This window comes from Corvus brachyrhynchos, unplaced genomic scaffold (assembly GCF_000691975.1).
Source record: "Corvus brachyrhynchos isolate BGI_N302 unplaced genomic scaffold, ASM69197v1 scaffold97, whole genome shotgun sequence".
Taxonomy (NCBI): domain Eukaryota; kingdom Metazoa; phylum Chordata; class Aves; order Passeriformes; family Corvidae; genus Corvus; species Corvus brachyrhynchos.
This window is the reverse complement of record NW_008239758.1, coordinates 1,100,459-1,124,396: the sequence shown is the minus strand read 5'-3', so window position 1 is coordinate 1,124,396 and position 23,938 is coordinate 1,100,459. Positions and strand designations below refer to the sequence as shown.

Genomic DNA, 23,938 nt, shown 5'->3' with positions numbered 1-23,938 from the left:
ATGTTCTTTGCCGGGGGGGCCCGGCCCCCACCGCCTGTGGAAGTTTTGCTGCTGCATTCAGCGCAGTTCTCCGAGCCAGCAGATAGGGCGCAGGTACCGCTCGCTCCTGCTACCGGGCGCCCGCAGGCTCTGGGAACCTTTTGTGGGAAAAGTGACTTAATGCTCTTAATAAGTAGCTTGAAGCACCCGAAGGAAATGGCTTGAAGAGAGACTGCCCGAGTTTTTGCGATTTGGGAGAACAGGTACCCTTGCCTAGGCAGGCAGGATGCTCTCGCTTGTCGGGTGTAGGATGTGTCTCTTTTTCTGGCTAATTCAGTGCCGTTTGGGATCAGCCTGACAATGGCTGTTAATTATGTAGTGGAAAAAGAAACGGCGGTCGGCGTGTTGTCGTATGGCCAGTGCTGTTGCCAGCAAGGTTTTTATATAGATATGTGTGTGTATATATAAAAATAAAGTCGTCACAGCATTATGTGTTTATAAACCAGTTACAAATTCCGGAAAGTGGTGGCTTAAAATAGAGATGCATTTTGGTTTGGCAGTTGCTTTCAGAAAATGTGTGCTCCAAAGCTAAAATGGGAACTTTCAATTCAGCCCTTTGCTCTAGCTCAGTCCTTGTGTGGTTGTTATCTTGAATTCACTCTTGACTGGTTACCTGTTCAGCGGAACAGCAGATGGTAGCAGGTCTGCAGAGGTGCAGAAGGCTGTGGTTAGCTGATGGTGGGCTGTTCCTGGGGAGTTTTTATTACTATTATCTAAAGGGAGAACTAAACCATTTTTAAACACGATACAAAAAAGTGCTATGGGTTCTTGTGTGTTTTTACAGATCCTTCAGAAGATTTATAAACTAATAGTAACATTTGCTTACTGCCAGCACCGAGTTCCCTAAACAGTGTGGGGAGCAAGTAGGAGGCTTTAGAAAGCAGCAGTTTCATGAGTTGGACGATGACTCACTCTGCCTACTGACTGCAACGTGGCTGATCTAAAAAAAAGTTCTGTACCCCGTATATTTTTTAGTCAAAGGGATAGTACTTAGCAGGTTGTATAATGTGTCATTAGTCATTCTTGGTCTTTCTCCTGTGAGTAATAATTTGATCATTATATGGTCAGTGTAATCAAATTAACTGGTATCTTTAGTCTTATTTGTATTTCTGATAAAGTAAACATCTCATGCCTGCCTGTTTCGGTGTACATCCTGTTTCCTGAAAACTGTGATAAATCCACGTGCAGCAGTTGAGCATGTTTTGAAGGGGCTGCTTGCGCAATCCTGAAGCCGGTCAAGTGTGATGATCATCACTAGGGATGATTTCAAAGCTCTTCTGTGGGTCGCTTCTGTTACCCTCTCCCAAGAACTGACCCATTTTAAAACCACAGTTATAAACCACATAAGAAACCGGTATCTTTGTGTTTCCCTCTTTAAACTTTGTGTTTGAAGAAGGAGGAGTAAAAGTATCACTTATAAAAAACCTGGTAGTCTTGGAAAGGTGACAGCCTAGATGAAAATGTCAGTCCCTGCGTCAACAGCCTGTTCAGCACAAATTGGGATGATAAACCCCCCCTTTTTTACACAATAGTCCATTATACATTTCAAGTGGCTAGAACATGGGATTAAGTAATTTGCTCACAGATAGGAAGTTTGTAGCAGGATCAGGTCAAATGAAGGCTGCAGTGGGTTGGTTGCTTATGTTGTCAGCATTTGTTTTCTTAGCTAAATCACTCTGATTTAGTTAAGATCATTGCATGCTCTCTGAAAACATTGTAATTAGTGGTCACCTAGAGAAAGGATAAGTGTAAACTGGTGTTTAAAAAAAATGCATCATTTCAGAGATACAGAATGAAAATTTTAGGACTCCTACTACAGGAAGCAAGTGGGCAATAGCTCCCTTTCTCCCTGAAGCAGTCCTTTCATTGCTGCATTCAGTCATGGCAGTAGGGGGTAAGATCTGAGTTATGCAGAGAGATGGTAGATCTTAATCTTTGCTGCTCATGGGCATCATTTTGAATCTGTTCCTGGGCTGTTTAATGGAACTAGCTAAAAGAGAGGTTCCAGATGTGTCACACAGCTGGTGCAAACAGTTTCGGTATTGCTGCCTGTTGAAGGCATCAGCAGTGTGAAACAATAAGCCTAATTATGAGGCAGAATACAACTGGTTGTAGATGGTCCCAAGGATGTAAAATACAGCTTATTGCAGGGTAATTGAACAGAGGCCTTGGACCTCGAGTTAACGTGAAATTTGTAGTATTGGTACAAAAACTAATTTCCATAACAGCTGGGGGGGTGTTGGAATGAAAGGTGAATGGGGTGATGTAAACGCTTTTACAGGCAGCAGCTCAGAACAAGTTAACCTGAAAGTAGTGCGTGTGAGTGAGAAAATAGTTTCGAGTTTAAAAATGTTGAAATCAAGAGGCTAGACTTCTGGGTTTTATAATTGTGAACGGAGTTGGGTAGTCGCTGATGCTGTCCTCTTTAGGATAAATTTTACTTTTGTTCTTTTAGTAAATTCATGGCTATTTAAAAGGGGTCCTTACTCTAATGTCTTAATACTGGTAAAAATTCAAGGTAGTTTGAGGAAAAGTAGTAGTGTTACCTCACTGTGTTTGTGCTGAGGCTATAATAACCCTTGTAAAACGCTGTTAAAAATTAGGATTCTTGCCAATGTACAAAGAAAGGAATCTTAAGGCAATCTTAAGTCCCATGTGCTGAGTAGAGACAGCTCTGAAGATCACCCTTCTGGCAGGGTGTACCACATCAGTAGAGGGCAGCTCAGTGCTTTTCAGTTCAAAAATACTGCATATAGTGATCTTTATTTAAAAATAAAAACTGAGCAGAGGATATCATGTGTTTCCTTCTTCCCTGTGTTTGTCATGCTCTGTCCACGTACCTGGAGGCAGGTGGTGTGTGGCAGGAGGGCGTTGGGGCTGTGTCTTGGGGACAGTCAGGCTTGAGCCTAAGGAAGGGTAATATTTAAATATGTTGAAACAGTCTTGTTTCTGTTTGCCAGTGTGCCTTTTTTTCCTTTTTTTCTTTTTCTCTGTACAATTCTGATTACTTTAGTGAATTGAGGCCATTATTTAAAATATGTTAATAACTTGTCAGCTGCTCTTGCTGCTCTGTTAGGAGTGAGGAGACTTGTTTTGCCTGCTCCCAGTTGTCCCACTGAAATGCTAGCACTGTTCTAAAGGAAAACATTCATTCAATTAATTCTGAAGTGCTGGGATAGTGTGAAGACATTTACATTTAGGTAGAGAGCTGAGGGAAGAGCTGAAATGTGTTAATCTGAGGCTGAACAGAAGGCGACGTAGTGGTTTCATGTGACCTATACATGTTGGGGAAGAGCATGCCGGTGACTTGTAATGGAACTGCCCAAAGCTTACCACACTGTGTAGCCTACACTTCTGACTCTTCCCTTTGTGATGTTTTTGAGCTTTTAAAAGTGAGGATGTTGTACAAAAATGCACCATGTGGTCTTTATGACTGCATTCTGCTGTTGCTGACGGGAACTTACTGAGAAAATTGCCAGTTTGGTTTTTCATAAATAGTAGGTGAATTCATTACACTAATAACAAATAAATGGTGTCTGAAAGAGCCCATATGTTAGGGAAAATGGTTGTAGAACATATCAGTTACTCTGTAAAATGTACTTGCTGCTTTTTCTCTGTAGTCTAGGTTGGATAAGTGTAGAAATAATTGATAAAGTAATAATATTTGATATGTATGAATTACCCCTGTGATTCCTGTAACAATGAGTCTATAGAGGCAAAGGTATTATTTGAGATGTTGGTAAATTTTATCCAAAATCACAAGGATTTAAGCTTTATAAGTGGCATTGGATGTGTGCTGTATATGCAGTAAATACTGGGAGTGTACAAGCTTTGCCCTTTTCTTGTGACCAGTACCTAGTAACCTCTTATTATGGTGAAATAGTTAAACCTGATTTAGTTTTTGAATAAAAGTTTAGTGAAAAGGATTGCTCCAAAATTTGCTGACAGATGCTAAGGATACTGTTGCTTCTGGCTTGTCTCTTAACAGCTCTCTTGGAGAATTACCAAGTTTGCTTTGTTAATCCCTTTATTAAGACTCAGGAGGATTGTTCATTGTGTGCTATGTATTTTCAATAGATTACATCCAAAATGTTCACAATATACGTTTGGAAATGGTGGTTGGTCATTATTGCCAGTTTTCCTCTACGAGTGTGAAAAGTACATACGATTTCTAACTGGTTTAGCTTTTTTGATGGTTTATTATTTTTGTAACTGGACAGTAAATAAGTTGTGTTTCCAACTTATTTGGATAAGGACAAATCAATGAGTTGGGGGAGGAGGAAGACTTTTGTATGTGCTGGGGTACTGATCTATTTTTCTCTGCTTTTCAGGTTGCCACGGAGTAAAATGGATGGTAGCTTTGACTGTGATTGTGGTGAGCTGGAGCCACCTGATCATTAACAGAAGGCATCTTTTGTAAATCAAGAGCTGCCAGTTTCCCATTTAACTAGACTGTAAACAAAGAAGAGAAAAAGGAGGAAGGAGGAAGAAGGAAAAAAAATAGTGCTTACCAGCACCATAGAATGACGCTGCTCAGGACCAGTCCAACACTGAATGTATCTGCACTGTGAGGAGGAGGATGTTAATAGAAGCCTATTATGTGCATATTTATTCACATTTTTGTTAAATGTTAACCAGTTTAGCACAGTAGAGCTGAGTGCATAGTATGTCATTTCATTCCGTTTAAGTTTCTTGTGAGTATTTTCTTTAATGTCTGCAGAAATGCTGCACCTTTCTTGAACTATGAATGCTGCAATCTTTCTATCTTATGCTCGGTTTGAGTTCTAGAGCTTACAGGCTCTAAATTCAAGGGGACACAACAGGCCTGGCTGGCTCATAATGAAATGAGAGTGTCAAGAAACCATCTTGCAGTCAAAGCCAAGTGTTTCTTCTCCCTTTCTCTAAGACCTTTCCTTCAGATACCAGTGGAAGTGTCTCCGTGTGTTTACAGAAGCTTAGTAGTTTGAGGAAAAACGTAAAGAATTTTAAAATGGCGGAAAAATTTGAAAGTCTCATGAACATTCATGGTTTTGATCTGGGCTCTCGGTATATGGACTTAAAACCACTGGGCTGTGGTGGAAACGGCTTAGTTTTTTCTGCTGTCGATAATGACTGTGACAAAAGAGTAGCTGTCAAGAAAATTGTCCTTACAGATCCCCAGAGTGTTAAACATGCTCTACGTGAGATCAAAATTATTAGAAGACTTGACCACGATAACATTGTCAAAGTATTTGAAATTCTTGGTCCCAGTGGAAGCCAGTTAACAGATGACGTGGGCTCCCTGACAGAATTGAACTGTGTTTACATTGTCCAGGAATACATGGAGACAGATCTGGCTAATTTGCTAGAGCAAGGCCCTTTACTGGAAGATCATGCCAGACTTTTCATGTACCAGCTGCTACGTGGGCTCAAGTATATTCACTCTGCAAATGTTCTGCATAGAGATCTCAAACCAGCCAATCTTTTCATTAATACTGAAGACTTGGTGCTGAAGATTGGTGACTTTGGTCTTGCACGAATCATGGATCCTCATTATTCCCACAAGGTATGCAGAGAGTGGGAATATCTAAGTGACACACTGGTAACTGTGCCTTCTCAAAATAGTGTCTTTCTCCCTTTTGCACAGGTAGATAGGCTGTGGAAGGCCTGCTTAGCATGGTTTGGACTACTAGATAGGACTACTGCAAGCATAAAATAATTGTTTTTTACTAGATGGGTTCAGAAAAGCAGAGGTTTTAACAGTGAAGACAGAACCTGAGATTAAGAGCAACATTTAGTGATGTAATTATAGAAGCCTTAGATGTAAGTAGTGCATTCATAGTGCAAGTGTGGCTACTTTGGGGGATTGGTTCAGAGCCTCCTGGTCTAGATGTTTCACAAGAGAGTTCAGTATCATCTCTGCATTTATTTGGCATCTGGGAATAAGAAAGCTTTGCTGCAGTACCTCATTTGACTAATAAATGGTGTCATATTTCTATATCGTTACTATTCACTCACAGAGATATTTGTAAAGATAGAAAGAAGGTTTGGTAGAACACACACAGTATAATCCCTGGGATCTTGAGACCAAAAATTCTTGTTAGTGGTGCATTAAAAAATAAGAAACAATTTTAAAAAAGCAAGTCTTAAAAATCTAATTAATTTTTTAAATTAATTTCATTAGGGCCATCTTTCTGAAGGATTGGTTACTAAATGGTACAGATCGCCCCGGCTTTTGCTTTCTCCTAACAACTACACTAAAGCCATTGACATGTGGGCTGCAGGTTGCATCTTTGCTGAAATGCTGACTGGGAAAACCCTCTTTGCAGGTGGGTAGAATAAAATCAGTGTGTATATTCATAAAAGGAGTGTTTTTGCTTAATTATCTTCCTCAGGAAAGATTGGTTCTCATGGCTAACATCAATAGTCATTGATGATCAGGATATGCTATATTATTATGCACTTATATAAACTATAAATTAGTGTATTTGTAAAGCAGAAGACATTTCAATTTTGTTACTTGTATTGGTGTGTATTTAGATAAATATCACAATTTAATGTAGAAGTCACACATGGTAAATCTGTCTGTAATTATGTTGAGTTAAATTTATTGATTGCCCAAGAAGTGTTCTGATACACATGTGAATTGGTGTATCCAGGGAATATTTGAAGATTATCAGTACCCTAAGTATCATATGCATAAAGATTATTTTTAATGTAGTCAACCTAATCGCTTCCTGCTTCTCTGTATTTTAAATTATTAAGCCCCAGGGGTATAGACTTAGTATTTAAAAGTGTAAAATTTGGTGCATTACAGCAAGGAAGTGTGCAACCTTCTACTGTTTCAGGTAAGCAATGCTCTGGTCTCATTGGGCACATCTATATTAGAGCTTTGGTTAGGATCAGGAGCGAATATTTGGAGCAAATCTCTTGATGGCCATCTTGTACCATGTTGCTGACCTAGCTCAGAGTACAAACTAGAGCATTTTAGATAAAGTGAAATAGTCATTTGCACCGTAGGAGATCACCACCTGCTGACAAGCACTCGGTCTATGGGAGCAGATGAGTAAACTACTGAAGTACCTCTGAAGTGCTTATTTTTGTGCACCCTGGGGCCTCAGCAGCAGCTGTCTCATTCAGGCTCACTCTTGGATTTGCTCCTGTTGGCCTGAATTATAGGAGTAATACAGATAAAACCTCCAAGAGCTAAGCTTGCATTTCAGAGTTCACATTCCTTTAGACACATGTGGACTGAAAGCACATCTCTGCAGTAATTCTTAGCTTTGCATGAAAAGGCAATGGAATTGAGAGCTTCCTCCCATTAAGTACTGTTAATGGAGAGCTGTCACTTGGAAGCACTATTTGGTATAAATCAGTGATTAATATGTGCAGAGGCTTCTCTTAACTTGCAGTGAGTTTTTCACTCTTTGAGTTACTAACTGCTGCAGTAATGTCCCCAGAGTATTAAATGCTTGGCTGATACAAGATTTATTAGGTTCCCATTGCATCGAGAACTTCTGCTGGCAAATAGTGACATAGTGGGAGAAAGTTGGCAGACTTCATCATTCAGCATAGATTGATCACAACTTGCCAGCATTTTGGCCTTTTTTTCTTTGAGTAGCATTGGTATTTGTCACAAATTTTTGTTGGCCCAGTAGCTGTGCAGAGAGTTAGAATTCTGTTAAAAAACTTGGTCTTTGTAACCAAAATCCTAAATTTGTAGACTTGTTTATATGCCTTAATTGCATTGTGTAGATACTTAGAAAAATATTTTAAATATGGATGTGCCCCTCTGAAAATTTAGCACTGCAGTGGTTTTCTAATCTAAAGAAAAGTGGATTTCTTAACATCATGCATTTGGAAAGGGAAGATGGTTGGAGATATGTCAGTTATTCTGCCCTGAGATTCTGAATAAAGATCTTTTGCAGAGTTGTTCGGAGGGCTTGATTTGGTTAATTGCACCTTTCTGTCTACTTCTGAACCATCCCTTAGGAATCGCTGTTCAGAAAGCTGATGAGAATGGGAAGGAGGAATGCAGATTAATATTGCAGAATACCTGGGATAAGTGAGGGAAGGGAGGTTGAGGCAGAGGAGTTCAGTAGCTTTTCCAAACAACTTCTCTACTACTTTGTTCTAAATGAATATTTTGGAATGGTTATTTTGCTGATAGTGAAAAGAAAGATGATTAATTTTTAGGATGGTACTAATTACGGAGTAGAATGTTTTTCCAGCAAATTACAAGCAACATAACATCTGATAGATTGTATTAAGTAATTTGTTGTAGTCTGAAGTAGAACAAAACAGCTCTTTCAGTCCAGTAGAGAAGTTAACATGAGGCAGTACTGATTCATTTGGGGAACATAGAAAATCTGTCAGATTTTCTGCAGTGACTTTGGCTCAGTTTTTCTAGTCACCTGGCAGGTGTGTGGTAGGATGTCCAGTGCAGACTGCTGTGCTGTGCAGGCGCTGAAGTGAACCAAGAGTGTGGAGGTTTGGAGATGGTCCAATCTCTTGTTGGCCCCATTTATTTTTATACTTAATGTCACATACATCAGTGTGGCTTGTGATTGCCCAGAGCTGCTTGGTGAAGGAAGGAAATGCTGCCATGCAATTAATCCTATATAGTTTCATCTGCTTGTTGAATCTCTAGGGTCCTACATCCTTCTTGGAGCTGAACAACAAGCTGAAGTTGACACGCTGTATTTCTGGGTACTCCAGTACTGAATATAGATGCTGTTCATTATTCAGAATTGACCTGCTGTATAGGCCCTTATTGTTCTTACCCAGGGAAACTTCAGGTAGTGCTAAAAGAGTACTATAATTTTAATTGTAATACAGTACTTTATTTAAAAAGGATATCGTTCTGTGTAACTGACAGGTGATTTTTGTCTTGCAGTTAATGCAGGATTTCAGAGTAGAATATTAATACAAATGGTTGTCGCCTGTAAGACATCTTTCTGAGCAAAACCACTACTGTTTTTATTAATAAGGGACATATAATTCAAAGTGAGGTCAAATACTAGATTAATTTAGGTGGATCAGTTGAATGGGGAGGATTGCAGTATATAGCATATAACAAAAAGGATATTGCTGTAGAGTACCTCATCCATGGTGAAAACACCCTTACAAAAGCTTAAGGTTAGGTCTCTTTATCTGTGAGTAGCAGCTCTGTAATTCTTCATATGCCACAGCATTTCTTGAGAGCTCTTCAGATTTATTATCATTTAAATTCAGAGCTTCAGCCTTTCCTCTGTTGCAGGAGATTATAATCTTTTCCTGGAAATAGCTGCTCAGAGCATAAAATTTTGACGTGCCTTTCCTATACAGGGATCAGAAATGTTGTAAGTTGAAATGGCAGCTTGTCTTTTCTCTTGCTGCTTAGGTGCACATGAACTTGAACAGATGCAGTTGATTCTAGAATCAATTCCTGTTGTACATGAGGAGGACCGTCAGGAGCTTCTCAATGTAATTCCAGTTTACATTAGAAACGATATGACTGAGCCACACAAACCTTTAACTCAGTTGCTTCCAGGCATCAGTCCTGAAGGTAAGTAATTAAGAAAACCCCTTGTTTTGATGTTTCAAAATAATCAGATAGTGTGCAACTTTGAGGTGCAGGTGTGTGATAGTTAAAAGCAAGTTTCAGTTAGAAGAATCTGTGTTCTCTGAAGAAGGATTGTCTTCCGCTGTAATAAAATTACTTCTATGCTGGCTGCTTGGTCATCTTTAGAGTAGAACTGTGAATCTCTGCTGGACCTCTTTGCACTGGAATTGCTCTGGTTTGGGACACTGGCCTTTTAAATGCAAGGAAACATTGGAATGGAGTCAGTATAGGACTGTCTTTGAAATGTTTTTAAAAGACAGTTCCCCAGCCAAAGCAACAGCAGTGTTTCCTGGTAGCCATTGGTGGATACTGATGCAGCTTGAAGCTTTCTGTCTCTTGCTGTTTTTTCATGCTTTAAGTTTAATTATGGTTGATCTTAGATTTGACCTCTACTCCCCTCTCTTTCTGATGGCTAATGGATGCGTATTTGGCACTGTACTGTCAGGAGCTGATTCTTCACACGCAGCTACTTTGAAACAACTGCAGGGCTCTAGAGCAAAGCACTCACCTTAATATTAAGTTCTAAATGTCTGAAATTTCCCATTTAATGGTATTTTTTTCTCTACAGCACTGGACTTTCTGGAGCAAATTTTGACATTTAGTCCCATGGATCGATTGACAGCAGAAGAAGCTTTGTCCCATCCTTACATGAGCATCTATTCCTTTCCAACGGATGAGCCTATTTCAAGTCATCCTTTTCACATTGAAGATGAGGTTGATGATATTCTGCTAATGGATGAAAGTCACAGCCATATTTATAATTGGGAAAGGTAAATTTATCACTTACTGTGGTAACATAACTGGGTGGCTTTGTGCTTGAAGTGGCATTGCTTTATGGGCACTATTTCCTTTTCTGCTTGTTTCTTCTTCTTGAGTGGACCTGAAAATAAAATTTTCCCTTACAGCATTGTCACTGGATTTATAATCCATTAGACAAGACTTGGAGATGCCGATGGATTCCTGAGCTACACTCAGGACTCTAGAATCTAAAGTTAATATTTCCATTCTTTTTTTCTTCCCCAAAATATTTCTCTAAAAATAAACTATGTTTAAAGGGAGTTTTAATTATGATTGTCTTGTCTAATGCTTAGTGCATGTTATATTAAAGAGATTTCACAGTAGCCATCTTACTTTAGAAAGTACTTTACACACTTTAGAAAGATTTCTGTAAATGAAATGAGCTATTGTATGTAATTCAGTTGCTTTATGCCAGATTAAATTAAAAACCTGGAAGAGGTACCCAGTTGGATTAAGGAAAAACTTTGTGTTGAATTGTCATTATTTTGTAAGGGAATTTCTAAGTTTAACTGTCTCTGTCTTGGGAGCTAGAAGACTTTTTAGCTGCTAACACTTAGGAAATTGTTTTACAGATTCCATGAAAGTCAGTTCTCAGACCATGACTGGCCTATTCATAATAACTATGAAGCTGATGAAGTTCAGCGTGATCCAAGGGCTCTTTCTGATGTTACTGATGAAGAAGAAGTGCAAGTAGATCCTCGCAAATATTTGGATGGAGATCGTGAAAAGTACCTGGAGGATCCTGCCTTTGACACCCACTTCTCTACTGAGCCTTGCTGGCAGTACTCAGATCACCACGAAAACAAGTATTGTGATCTGGAATGTAGTCACACTTGCAATTACAAAATGAGGTCATCTTCATACCTAGATAATTTAGTTTGGCGAGACAGTGAGGTTAACCATTACTATGAGCCCAAGCTTATTATAGATCTGTCAAACTGGAAGGAACAAAGCAAAGAAAAGTCTGACAAGAAAGGCAAGTCTAAATGTGAAAAGAATGGGTTGGTGAAAGCTCAGATAGCGCTTGAGGAAGCATCACAGCAACTTGTTGAAAAAGAAAGGGAGAAGAATCAGGGGTTTGACTTTGATTCTTTCATAGCAGAAACCATCCAGCTTAGTTTACAACATGAGTCTACTGATGTTGATAAATTAAATGACTTGAACAGTTCAGTGTCTCAGATAGAGTTGAAAGGAATAATATCAAAGTCGGTAAGCAGAGAGAAGCAGGAGAAAGGAATGGCCAATTTGGCACAGTTAGAAGCTCTGTACCAAACTTCTTGGGACAGTCAGTTTGTCAGTGGTGGGGAGGGGTGCTTCCTCATAGACCAGTTCTGTTGCGAAGTAAGGAAAGATGAACAAGTTGAAAAAGAAAATACTTACACCAGTTACTTGGACAAATTTTTTAGTAAGAAAGAAGATGCTGAAATGCTAGAACCTGAGCCAGTAGAAGAGGGGAAGCTTGGGGAGAAGGAAAGAGAAGAGAGCTTTCTCAGTAACAGTGGAGAGCTCCTCTTCAACAAGCAGCTTGAGGCCATAGGTATTCCTCAGTTCCACAGCCCTGTTGGTTCGCCTCTGAAGTCAATCCAGGCCACACTAACGCCTTCTGCTATGAAATCATCTCCCCAGATTCCCCACAAAACCTACAGCAGCATTCTGAAACATCTAAACTAAAACACTCAGCAGACATTTCTTTTATATTCATGAGATGTGTTTGTCTTTTTTTATTACTAGTGTAAGTAATTTTTTTACTTGAATCAGATGGTGTAATTTTGGTATGGATTTCATTAGTTTTCTGTTTACCATTGTTTTTACAATCCAGAATTACTTTCTATACATGAGTTAGTTTTGTTTTTAAACTGGCATGTCGTTTGCACACAAAATTAAAGAATAGAGCAAAATAATGCAAAATGCAGGAGGTAACAAAAAAATGCACTAAACCAAGTAAAAAAACATTCTCTCAGTAAAACAGTGTCCATGTTTTGCAGAAAAAGAACCTTGCCTTGAAATTTACACAGTGAGACTGTACATAATTGCATGAGAATATCTATTTTTCCCAAAACATTTTTTTCATTCATGCGTATTTTAGAGTTTTTCATACTGTACACATTTCTTAGACACATGATACCAGCAGCAACTGAAATGAATGCAGAATTTGGTACGCATGTGTTATCTACCTCAAGGTAACAGCAGTATGTGGCAAAACATTAACCACCCATAGTGCTTCTCATTATGCACTTCTATTTAGCCAGCATTATTGTAGTAGCTATTCCTGTTGAAAATCATTCAATATTTATAAATGTTCTGGTATGCATTCTTTATAGTGAAGTGTTAATATGCAGCACTTTTATTTATTTTAGCAAATAATTATATTTCTGTAATTATAGAAAGTCAATTTTTGAGTTACTTTTCAGATACAAGTTTTTGTTTAGCACTATGGTTTTATTGCCTACATAGCTGGATATATATTAACATCAGCTTATTCTGAGGCTATCCAATACATTTTTACTTTCATTTTTTAGTTTTCATTTCAAGTAAAGCACTCACTGTGTATAGGAATTTGTAATTGGAGGTGCTTGATCTCTACAAAAGAAATTAGGAATTGCTTTATTATCAAATGCTCCTAGAAGTCTTAATTGTGTTCATTTTTTAAAAATTTTGTAATGTTAGTTGTGTGCATGGAAATAATTAAGGTACAACATTACTGTAGGTTAAAGTTCTATATGGTGAGACATTTTGTTTTTACTGTATGTTTTTACTGAATGATTCCTGTCCCACTCCCAACCCCCCTCAAAAGCAAGCATGAATAAAATTAGGTTAAATATAGCATGTAGCATCTCGGTCTTTTGAAAATTTGTTTTACCTTCTGATTTTTTGAAATACTGGATGTATCATTGGCTCCCCTGTTTAAAACTAAAAACAAATAAAAACATGGCCAGCAAAAATGGCTGTTTGTGATGCTTTGTACACACCCTGCCAGATGAAGAGGGGCTGCTGTGCTGCAGCTGGGAGAGTTGTGGGGGTCACTGCCTAACCCAGGGTGCTCATGGAAGCATGAGGGACTCTCCCTGGCAGTGCCTCTGCTGGGGATGCAGCATTCGGGAAGGGGACTCCCAGGAGTTTCCTTCTGTCCTGGTGCCTGCAGCCTGTACTGAGCAAAATCCCGTGCAGGGGTGTGGCTGTGAAAGCACAAATACACAGTGGTGTCCATAACCATTTTTGTTGTAAGAAACACACTCTGAAAGTCAATTCAGTGACCAAAGGTACTGTTTTATCGATGTTTTAGACTGCTTAGTGTTAAAGGAAAAGCTGCGGTAAGTGGCTGCAAGCACCTTTGCATTGCTGGCAGCCTGAAGGTGAGCGGGTTCCTCAGCCAAGAGCCTGGCTGGAGCACCTCCAGGAGGAGGTTTTGGGAGCATGACCAGGTGACTCCTATGGGATCTTTCAAAATGTGCAGCTCAGGTCTCTGTTGCAGGAAGCCTTAGAACGTTCGTGTTTCTCTTCCAGTTCCTCCCATCACAGCCGTTCCAGAGGGAGCTAATTAACTGTACAATGAAGCTGTATCTTCTGGCAAACTCCAGCTTTTCCTATGACTCTTTTAGTTCCTCCAGATTTTTCCATCTCTGCTCCTCTGGCAGCTAGCACAGCTGCTACTGGTCTAAACCAAGGATCTGCCCTTGCAGTGTGGCACAGGACGGGCACCTGGGGAGAGGGGACAGGGTCTGTGTCCTTGGGCACGGTCCCTGGACGTTTATGCAGCCGCAGCAGTGGGCTGTGGGGCTGTAGGGAGGGGAGTGACCACCTGCCCTCTCCAGGCAAGGGACTGTTCTCAAGGGCTGTGGGGGTTTTTGTTGAGATTGGATGAAAGCAGTGGGTGGGAAGTGTGGAAGAAATGGAAACAAAATTCAGCTTAAAAACACATCTTGTACAAATGAAGTATCTTCTTGATTTGTTTTTGATTCCTTTTTTTGTTTTTTTAAGAACTCAAGTGAAACCAGTACTTAAGAAGCCTGTAAGGGTACAAAGGGAACATTTTACACTAAAAGGGAGGGGAGAGTCGAGTGTTGAGCTTAAACCCAGCGTGGTGCTTCATTACCTTGGTCTTCTACCTGTGCTGGGGAAGCAACACTGTACAGGCTGTGCTGCCTGCTTTGGTGCAAACCCTGCTCTCTCAACAGCCTCTATCCATGGGTCCCTGGAGGGTGCAGCTGGGCACTCGAGATTATTAAGTAGAAAGAATTCCCTAAGTGGAGACAAAAGTGTTTGGTAAGGACCAGGCAAAGTGAAATCACTGCTAGGAAGTGAAGGTGCTCTGGGTGTGGTGCTGGGCTCTCCCTTGGCAAAGTGCGGGAGTGTTGTGTTGGAAGAACAGCCTGCAGAAAGCGCAGGGTGTCACAGGTTCTTCCCGTGGGGTGGAAGGTGGTTCCTGCCCTGGGCTCATCAGCCATGCCTATCCCCGCAGGAAAGAGCAGGTCAGTCACTTTGGCTGTGACCTAGCAACAGCATTGTCTTTAGAAACAAAATATGGAAGAGGCTTGAATTATGAACCAGATAAAGGGACCACTGTTTCACACCAAGCTGCTTGCCAAGTACAATGGAACACCCTTATTTAACAAAAAAGCAAATAAGAAATGAGAACATTAACCATCTTTTAAAAGTACCCTTTCTTCTCTAGGTGGCCTTTGGTTAAAAGGCAGCATTTTAAAGTACATTTAACAAGAGCTTCAGCTAGAAGAAGTGATGTTTACAACAGACCAGGACAGAGCCTTTTACGCATCCTGTCATCAAGTGAGATCTAATAATTGCTGAACAGTTTGTTCTGATCAAGAGTTCTCAGCCACGGTCAGTTAGCTGTCTCACAATTGCATTTAATTTTAATTAAATCAGAGTTGCTATAGATAGTCTTAGCTATTTTTATAGGACTTTGCCCACGCTGCTGGTAGTGGTGTGATGACAGTGTGAGCAGCACGGCTCAGCTGGTGTTTGCTGTGAGCAGAGCTGTTCTGCTGGGCCTGCAGGCTGGGTGTGGGGTTCTGTGAGCCAGCCGGGCACCGGGGCATGCCCTGCTGCTGCTGCCCCTCCTCTGCCCTGCTCAGCAGGGCCCCTGTACCTGCAGCTGAGGGTTCTCTGCCTACAGTAAAACCTGTGTGCCTTGATGGACGCTGTCACCTTGCTATTGCTTTTTCTGTGCTGCAGAAGCTCTTAGGGTTGTGCCTGGTGCATCCTTTTAAAGCCTTGCCAAGTTCCCACTTTGATCCAGCTGATTGCTTGGAGGCACTGGTTTATGAACAGGTTTTTAATGCCTTTTTTACATGTGGGAGGCATCCACCAGAGAGGTTTTTTTTCCATATGGAACTAATGTTGCTCTGAAACTGGTTTTGCTATTTTGTTCTGTCCCCTTCTAACTGCTGCAACAGTTGGGGAGGCAGGAGCTTTTCCACATGTGGACTTTCATCCTCTACTGTACACATGTGTATACTGCAAACCCCAGAGAAATGTAGGCAGGGTCCTGAGGAATTCAATGGCACATTGCAGTGTAATTATTTCTGGATATCAAGAGGAAAAGCATCCTTGAGCTAAATCTGCTTCCACAAGTCTTCTTTTCTTTATTTATACTCATGTTTCTTTCCTGCTGCTGAGATCTGGAAGTGCTTGTCAGGCCTTCAGCTGGGTTTTACACATAATTGAACAGTAACCTTTGTTCTTCCAAAGATGCAATCCTGAGCAACAGCAGCCCTGAACCAATTTGCTCCTTACTCCTTGAGTTATTTCAGTTCTTACAAAATCCTGTAAATTCTTGTTTGCTGTTCTGCCACTGTTTGCGTCAGACCTGAGCTGAACAACCTGGGAAGTAATGCCACAGGGTATTTAGCAACAAGCAAATAATCCAGATCACCGCTGGCACCCAGCACCCGGCCTTCCATTCCAGTGTCTCTATCTTTGAAATGGTTATCTGCTCACGCTGAGTGGTATTTGACAACTCCCTAAAATATGGGCTGTTGAAAAGTTCAGAGGCTGCTCTTGGCTGGGAGGCAGCAGGGCTGATAGGGTGATTTGTGGGTCGCAGGCCATGTGCAGAGGGAGCTGTGCCCAGCAGCCCCTGGGGACGGGGTGATGGCCGGGTATGGCCACGCTCTGCAAATAGCTGGCTCGGTAGCTGGCAGCAGCCACACGTGTCATTTGCTTTCCTCAGGAATCTGTCTGCTGCATCCTGACTGCAGAGCAGCCCTTCTATAGAGAACTCTGATAATAAAATACCTTTTGTAATCTGTGTGCTGGGCTACTGCAGCCAAAATTACTTTTAACCTTTATGTCACCCGGCCTGGGTTGCTACGTGTGGAATGAAATACCAAAGGGTGCGTTTGGCAGCTGGGGGGGACAGGGAACTTGTGACTTGTCCTGCCTCAGAGCCAGCAATTCCATTGCCCTTCAGCTCCCAGCTTTGGCTCCCTCGTTCCTGGCACAAAGATGCTGGGAGGCGACTCCTGCACTCAGGAGCTGAGTAAGAGCAGGGCTGTAGGAAAAGGGAGCAGGGAAGGGCTTTTCCATCCGTCCCTGGGGACTCAGGTTAGTCCACACCTGCATCCAGTCGGTGTTTCTAGAACACAGAGCCACGACTGAGTTGGTGGCTGATGGTTTGATGGGTTTTCTTCAGTTTTAGCATTGGTAGAAGGCTGACATATTTTGACCTAATTTGGTATATTTCTGCATTACTTGTGTCTTAGCTTACGCTTTCCATTTTTCCAGATTTCTTGTAAATTTTGGTTTACCCTTATTATATTCTTCTGGTAATCATTCATGGCTGAATACAGTCCAAGGCCTGTGGGCAGTGCCTTGCCTGCTTGGTTAATGACCACTGGCCACTCTCAGAACACATGTGAGGCCTAATAACATACAGGCTTTCCTTTATATCTGAATTTTCCTCAAGCCCTGTCCCAGGGCTCTGGTGCCGTGTAGTGTGGAAGCTTCTTTGCCACACTAATCCCACAGTGGCTGGTGCAAGGTAAGTGTAAACCTCATCATTTTTCTGTGTCATCATCTCCACAGCATCTTCCCAAAAAGCAAGTGTAGCCAGGGTACAATTTCTGCTTTACAAGATTGTTGACCTTTTAGTTTGCAGCTCAGGCTTCAGCAATGGATGCTCCAAAACCAGACTCAGGCAATGAAAGGATATCTTCTCATCTCCAGCCTTTCAGACTGGATTAGACCTTAAATCTTCAGTGCTAGAGGCTGCAGAGAAACAATGCCTCCATTTAATGTCTGTCTTGAAGTTTATCATCTATAAGGATTTAAAGCATAGACCTGAATAACTGAATGACAGGTTTATTGGGACTTCTGTGTTTGTTTGGATACAGATTTAAACAGTACAGCTCTTGAAATAGCTGGGTAACTAGCAGAAATATTCTTAAAGCCTATGATTAAGAAAGCAGATGGGTTTGGTTTTTGTTTTGTATCATATTTGTCCCAGATATTTTCTGCTATTGTTACAGTCTTAGCAGATTTGATGTTGACACATTGAAAGATTAAATTACTTCTAAATACTAAATTATCTTTCAGACCCTTACACATGACATTTCACTGGTTTTCCATGATTCTTTATTTTCTTTTTACTTGCTTTTATACAGAGAGACCCTCAGGTGTTTGAGCCTCTCAGTTTTACATTACACCTAGCCCTGTGAAGCAGCAAGGTGCCAGTGTATTGCAGTGTAGAGTGGACAGGAATGTCCTCTGGGATTGCTGGCATTTATATCTGTATTTCTATTGGCCTTGTAACCGCATCACCCAGAGCACAGCATCCATTTCCAGCAAGGCAGGGTAAAAAACCTGTGACTGCCTTATGGACCTGCACAGGGCAAGGAGATTCATCATCCAGGACAGAGCAAACCCAGGAGGAAAGCAAACCCTGGAAGCCAAAGTGGAGCTCTGGCAAGCTGGGCAGCCATGGAGTGGCTCACTGTTTGCAGCTGGAGCATGGAAGAGGCTGGCTGCCCGCAGCTGTGTGGCTCTTGGATGGTTAAATCAGTACCTTGCAGCATTTCTCCTGCCCTGATAAAACCATAATCACATCAGCAGTGGAGCAGGTGTTTTGGTTCTTCAGCCAACACAGAGAAAAATATGAAAGCAGAGTTGCTAGAGCGATTTACTGGCCAAGTGGACTCAAAATGACTTGCTGTAGGCAGCTGGGTGGCCGTGGTGGGTCAGCAGTAGGTACAGCACCAGCAGTAGAGAGGAGCCGGGTGCGACCAGGGCAGAGTCCAGCTCATCCTCCAAAGTGCTGGTGCAGCCCAGGGAGGAGGTTTCCGCCCTGCCTGCCAGGAATTGCAGTCTGCGTTGGCATGGGCAGGAGGAAAAATATGATGGGAAACAGGAAGATTAAAATAATCCCAGTGAAAACAGGATGTTGGAAAGCTGGTAACAGAGTGGGGCTGCAGGGCTGGCTGGCTGCAGAGGGCTGCTGGGAGCAGGGAGGCTCTCACACAGGCGGTTTGGGGCAAAACACCCTGTTCTCACATGTTTGTAGGTCCACACCAAAGCCCTGAGGCAGAGGCAGCACAGCTCTGCTGGCACCAGACTGGTATCTTGTGTTCCCCAAAATATGACTGATTATGGCTATTTACACTGATGTGTTCACTCACCTTCTCTCAACACCTGCCTGAATTCTTTTTTTGTTGGATGAAGGTCATAAACCATTCTCTACAACACATCAGCCTGGCATCACATTTATTTAACAGATAGGACCTGCCAGGCAGGGATGGAGCTGTTCCAGAGCCCGGCTGCCAGCAGGGAGCTGGGTATCTCCCTGCTGATCACAGCCTGCTCTCCAAGCTGCCATCCGTGGCGTCCTTCCAGCTACGACAAAATAAAACCCAAGCAGTGTTTGTCTCTCGCTGAGCTGCCTCTTCCTTTCAGGGGCTGACAGCAGCAGTCACTGCCGTGGATTTACGGCGGGGTGGCGGGGCCTGGGGTGGCTGAGGAGCCGGTTCCCATCCCCACTGCCAGTCTGTGACCTGTCAGAGGTTGTTGCTGGGGCTGGCGAGGGGCTGCTGGCCAGTGCCCAACCAGCTTCTTGAGTGCCTCGCACACCCAGCACTGAGGTGCTTCTGCTCCCCTGGGAGCAGGGCAGCTGCAGTGCCAGACACTGGTTTCGGCCTGGGAGAGCATGGTGGGCTCATGAGAGGGCTCTGCATTGCAGGTGCCAGGCTCCAGCATGTGCAGACCACGCTCAGAAGGAAGCGTGAACTCAGTGCCCTGTAATTTATGAGGTCACTGAGCCGTTAGAAAATGCATACTAAAATCCCTGAGGCTACATCAAACTGGATTGTTCTTTAAGGTAAAATGAAAATTGCTATTTTCCAGGAGTCTAAACTGCTGTCCACTTATTTACTTTCTGTGGCTAAACTGAATCTACCATGTACACTGCAAGTTGCCAGTGTTTGTCAGTGCAATGCAGAACCAGACGGATGCAGAACGGCCCTTGGATGAGGGAGAACCACGTCCCCAGTTTTAATCAGCCAGTTAACACAGAGCAATTCTTCCCAGACATCAGGTCTTCCCCCAGCTAGGCAGCCCAGCTGGACAGGCATGGCTGTAGTGCTTGGGAGGAAAGCTCAGTAAAGGGCAGGCTCTGCCCAGCACCACACAGGTCCTGCAGCAGGGGAGCTGCTGTATCTGCAGCTTGCTTTTCTCACCAGCATTCCAGATGATTTGGGGCCTGAGGATGCCAAACCTCAGAGTTTCCAGTAACCTCAGATTCTCTTCTTCCATGCTCAAAAAATGAGACAGATTTGTTCTCCAGGTCCATGAAGTAGTCAAAATCCTGTGCTCATCCCTGAAGGTCCCAGATGTTCACTACATGACTTGACTCTTACAAGTGATAAGGAATAGGAGGAGATGGAAAGCTTAAAGTGAAATAAATGACTGCAGTCAGTGGCCTGACTGCCCTGGGAGCTCAGGCCATTTTCTGGAGTAGTGCGATGCCCAGTTCCTTTAACACTCAGCCCCAGTACAATATTCATCCAAGAAGAAATGAGCAGATGTATTTTCAAGATGAACTTCTTCACTGTTGCAGGTTTTGACATCACTGTTGGTGTCTGCGGGCAGTGTCACAGGAGAGCCAGCTTCAAACTCAAGGAGCCGGATCTGGGGAGCTCCCTGCATGCCAGGAGGGGAGTGTGGGGAGCAACACCCCCGTGGCAGCCCAGAGACAGTTCAAGTTCATGTTAGTTTTACATGTTTGACACCAGAAATCTCTCCAGGCACCACTTCAATCCAATTTACAGCGTCTGGCTCAAGTGAAGTACGAGAAGAATTCGCTGAAGCGATTTGAGTGGTGATGTGTCGGGAGCTGGGTGAGCAGGCAGGGCGGCCTGCACCAGCCCTGGGGATGGTGGGGCTGAGCAGCCAGGAGGGCTCAGGAAAGCCCCAGCCCCTCAGGAGGGCTCTGGAAAGCTCCAGCCCTCTGCACAGGCACTGTGCTCTCCGCCAGTGAGGCCAGTGGCAGCAGGTTGGGAACAGGCCAACTTGGTCCTTCCCCCCTTCTCCTTAAAATACTCATGAAGCTGCTGTAAAACACAACTGGAGATGCTACTGCTCGTGCCCAGGGGTAATTCCCAGCAGAGAATGTTGCCTCTGGGCACTGGGGCACTCCATTTCCATCTCACAGCCATGGAGCACCCCAGCCCCATCGCCCATCCAGCTGAGCTCACAGAAATTTGGGAATGACATGGCTTTCACTAAGATACCTTCACTTCCCGCAGAGGGAAAGCGAGTCTCAAGAGGCTTTGCAGCATGCACAGATGTGAATTGCCTTCCTCCTGCACCCCTAAGGAATTTATGTGTTGTCTTCTCCACTTTACAGCAGGAAAATGAAAGATGGAGTGGTTAAACCTCATGCTGCAAGAGCAGGGTGCTGACTGGGGTGGGACAAACCAGGCTCCCCCAGATGCTGGAGTTTGAGCCACCTTGAGGGATTTGGAGGATTAAGGTAAGGAGGAAAGTCGTTTACACCTTCACCTCTTACTGAAGTCCCTGAAGCCTCTGCAATGTCCTGGGCATTTATGGAAACTAATGAACCGTGTCACCTGAATATGGAGCACTTACAGGGAGAATTGGAGCAGGGATGGTGATTAAAGGTAGCGTCCAGATGAGCAAGCAGTGGCAGAGCCCAGCCCTGCTCCTTTGGGAGAGCAGTGTGTTTGCAGAGGCAGCACATCCCACCTGGACAGAGTGCATCCAGCCTGGAGACAGTGCCCTGGCCATGCTGCCTTAGAAAGCAAGTGAGGAGGAGTGAATCCTGATCTTACTTTCAAAAGGGGGGAAAAAGCCAGAAGGTTTGGTCCAGACTGGCTGTAAAGGAGGGAAGGTCAGTCGTGCCTGCTGTTCTGACGCCGTGCTGTTCACCTGACGGCTTGGGCCAACGCAGAGTTCTCACGGGTGGCATCATCGCTGTGAGGTGGGACCTTCCACTTCTCCGTTTTTGCAGTCCCTCACTAGGAAGGCAGGGTGGGAGCAGCATCCAAGTGCTGTGTAAGGACTCATTTTCCACAGCAGGGCTGGGCGTGCGCTGGTGGCCACCAGAGCACCTCTGCCTGCAGGGGCAGGGCTGCTGTCCCCAGAGCTGTGCTGTGCTGCCGTGGGGAGCCAGGAACACAGACCCCACGTGCACCATGGCCCTGCGGTGTGGGGTGGGTGGGGTGGTGCAGCTTACCCAGCCTTGCAGGGAGCAGCTTGTTCTGGCATGTGGTGGGGACAGATGTTTTCAGGGCCGCGGCAGGGCGGCGTGAGCATCCGAAGGGTCCAGCTGCCTTCGGTGCATCAGACATGGATTTGATGGCCATCGCCACCATCATTCCTGCCTCCCCCTCATGGCAGGGCTCGGGGAATAATTCATGCATTAGAAAACATCATTGCATGAATGATGACGTAAGTAATTTTATAGTGCTAAATGGTCAGTTCCAGTTAATGCATTTTTTAATTTCTGAGAATGGCTCGGCAGCCCCTCAGGTGATGTCAGCAGCGTTCCCACCCACTGTCACAGCCCGGGCACGAGGACACTGACCGGGCACTGCTGAGGACACTGACCGGGCACTGCTGAGCTGCCGTCTCTCCCATGCTGGCAGCACATCCAGAGCACTATAAATGAAAGTTTCCAAACACGAAGGCAGCACTGAGAAAGAGGAAAATTACCCTTCAGGGATGTATTCTGCTATTGTCAGGGCAGCGTGGAATGAAAGCAAAAAGGATTTCGAGACTGGGTTTTGGCTGCTGGTTGAGGCTGTGATTATAAACTGCAGCCTGAATGCAGCATGCCCGAACCACCCCCTCCCCCTGCCCAAGCCTTAAGCCAAAGGATTTAAACAAGCTCTTATGTAATATGGTTTTAGTGTTTCCAGTAGAAATAGGTGTTCTAAATATAAATGATTTGCAGATAAAATAGGCTTATATAAAATGCTTTTACGTTTATATAACCCCAAGTTGGCATTTCACCCAACAGCTCCACGCGAGCCCAGCGCTGGGGGCAGTGCCGGGTGCTGGCAGTGCCCAGCTGGGGGCCAGCCTGCTGGGCCACGGCTGGGGCTGCACTGCCCTCTGCACCACAGACCGGCCCCGTCCTGTGCCCAGCCCTCCAGGACAGCGCCTGCTGGAAGAGATGGGGTTGGAATTTCTCAGGTGTGATCCCCTCCCTTCTCCCTGCCCAGGGCCTCGCTCACAGCAGCAATCGCAGGACATTCCTGTGGTCAGTCCTGGGACGGTGGGGACAGCCCTCGTTCCAGCAGCAGTGCCATGGCAGCGGTGATTGTCCAGCTGGGCACTGCAGACACTGGCCCTTGGGGTCAGCTGCTCTGGTCCTTTAGGCAAAGAGAGTTGTTTTGGATGTCGAGAGCTGGAATTCTCCTTCACCCTGCTGTCCATGCAGAGATGTCTGTGCATGTGCATGTATGCATATATTTATATACACAAACATATATATGTGTGCATATATTTATACATATATTTATACACATATGGATGTGTATATTTATATATACACGTATGGCATGGTGAAAGACCTGACTGCCTCCAGCTCAGGGTTGCCAGCACGGCCTGGGCTGTGGGCTCTTCCCAAGCAGTGGCCACAGCCCCCCTGAGCAGCCAGGGGCAGCTCCCTGTCACAGCGAGGCCATCGGAACACTTGTACCTCCCTCACCACGAGTGTGCACCCACAGGGTGAGCCCTCACCTGCCATGCCTCTTCTCCATGGCCACCTTCGTCCAGATCGTGGCTGCTCAAAGCTGCTGAGCCTCTTGCCCAGCCCAGCAGTGCCTCAGGAGCCGTGACAGTGGCCACTGCTAAGGGCAGTAACAATCAGCTTGGAAACGGTGTTTTCTGAGCAGAAAAAAATGGTTGCTACGTTACAACCTTTATGTATGGGAAAGATACTCAGTCAAGTCTTACACAACAGCCCTCAGTGCATCACACCAAACGCTTGCTCGTAGGGGAAGGACTGCTTGCTAAGTAATTTTAGCTACCATTATGTGTAGG

The 23,938-nt window shown here is 43.9% G+C and overlaps 1 protein-coding gene across 3 annotated transcripts in view; it reads left to right on the top strand.

Annotated features, from left to right (window-relative positions):
• Positions 1–13,362, top strand: part of MAPK6 (mitogen-activated protein kinase 6) — a 28,271-nt gene extending 14,909 nt beyond the window's left edge. Inside the window, exons 1-6 of one of the 3 annotated variants that reach the window (XM_017742640.1) lie at positions 44–93; positions 4,371–5,584; positions 6,203–6,347; positions 9,401–9,565; positions 10,191–10,392; positions 10,993–13,362. In XM_017742640.1, the coding sequence (XP_017598129.1) occupies positions 5,030–5,584; positions 6,203–6,347; positions 9,401–9,565; positions 10,191–10,392; positions 10,993–12,091 (2,166 nt within the window). In that variant the 5' untranslated portion in view covers positions 44–93; positions 4,371–5,029 and the 3' untranslated portion in view covers positions 12,092–13,362. Of the gene's footprint in view, positions 1–43; positions 94–145; positions 243–4,370; positions 5,585–6,202; positions 6,348–9,400; positions 9,566–10,190; positions 10,393–10,992 lie in introns of those variants that run through there. The other 2 variants (XM_017742639.1, XM_008640009.2) reach the window with 2 other exon arrangements.
• The last annotated feature ends 10,576 nt before the right edge of the window (positions 13,363–23,938 follow it).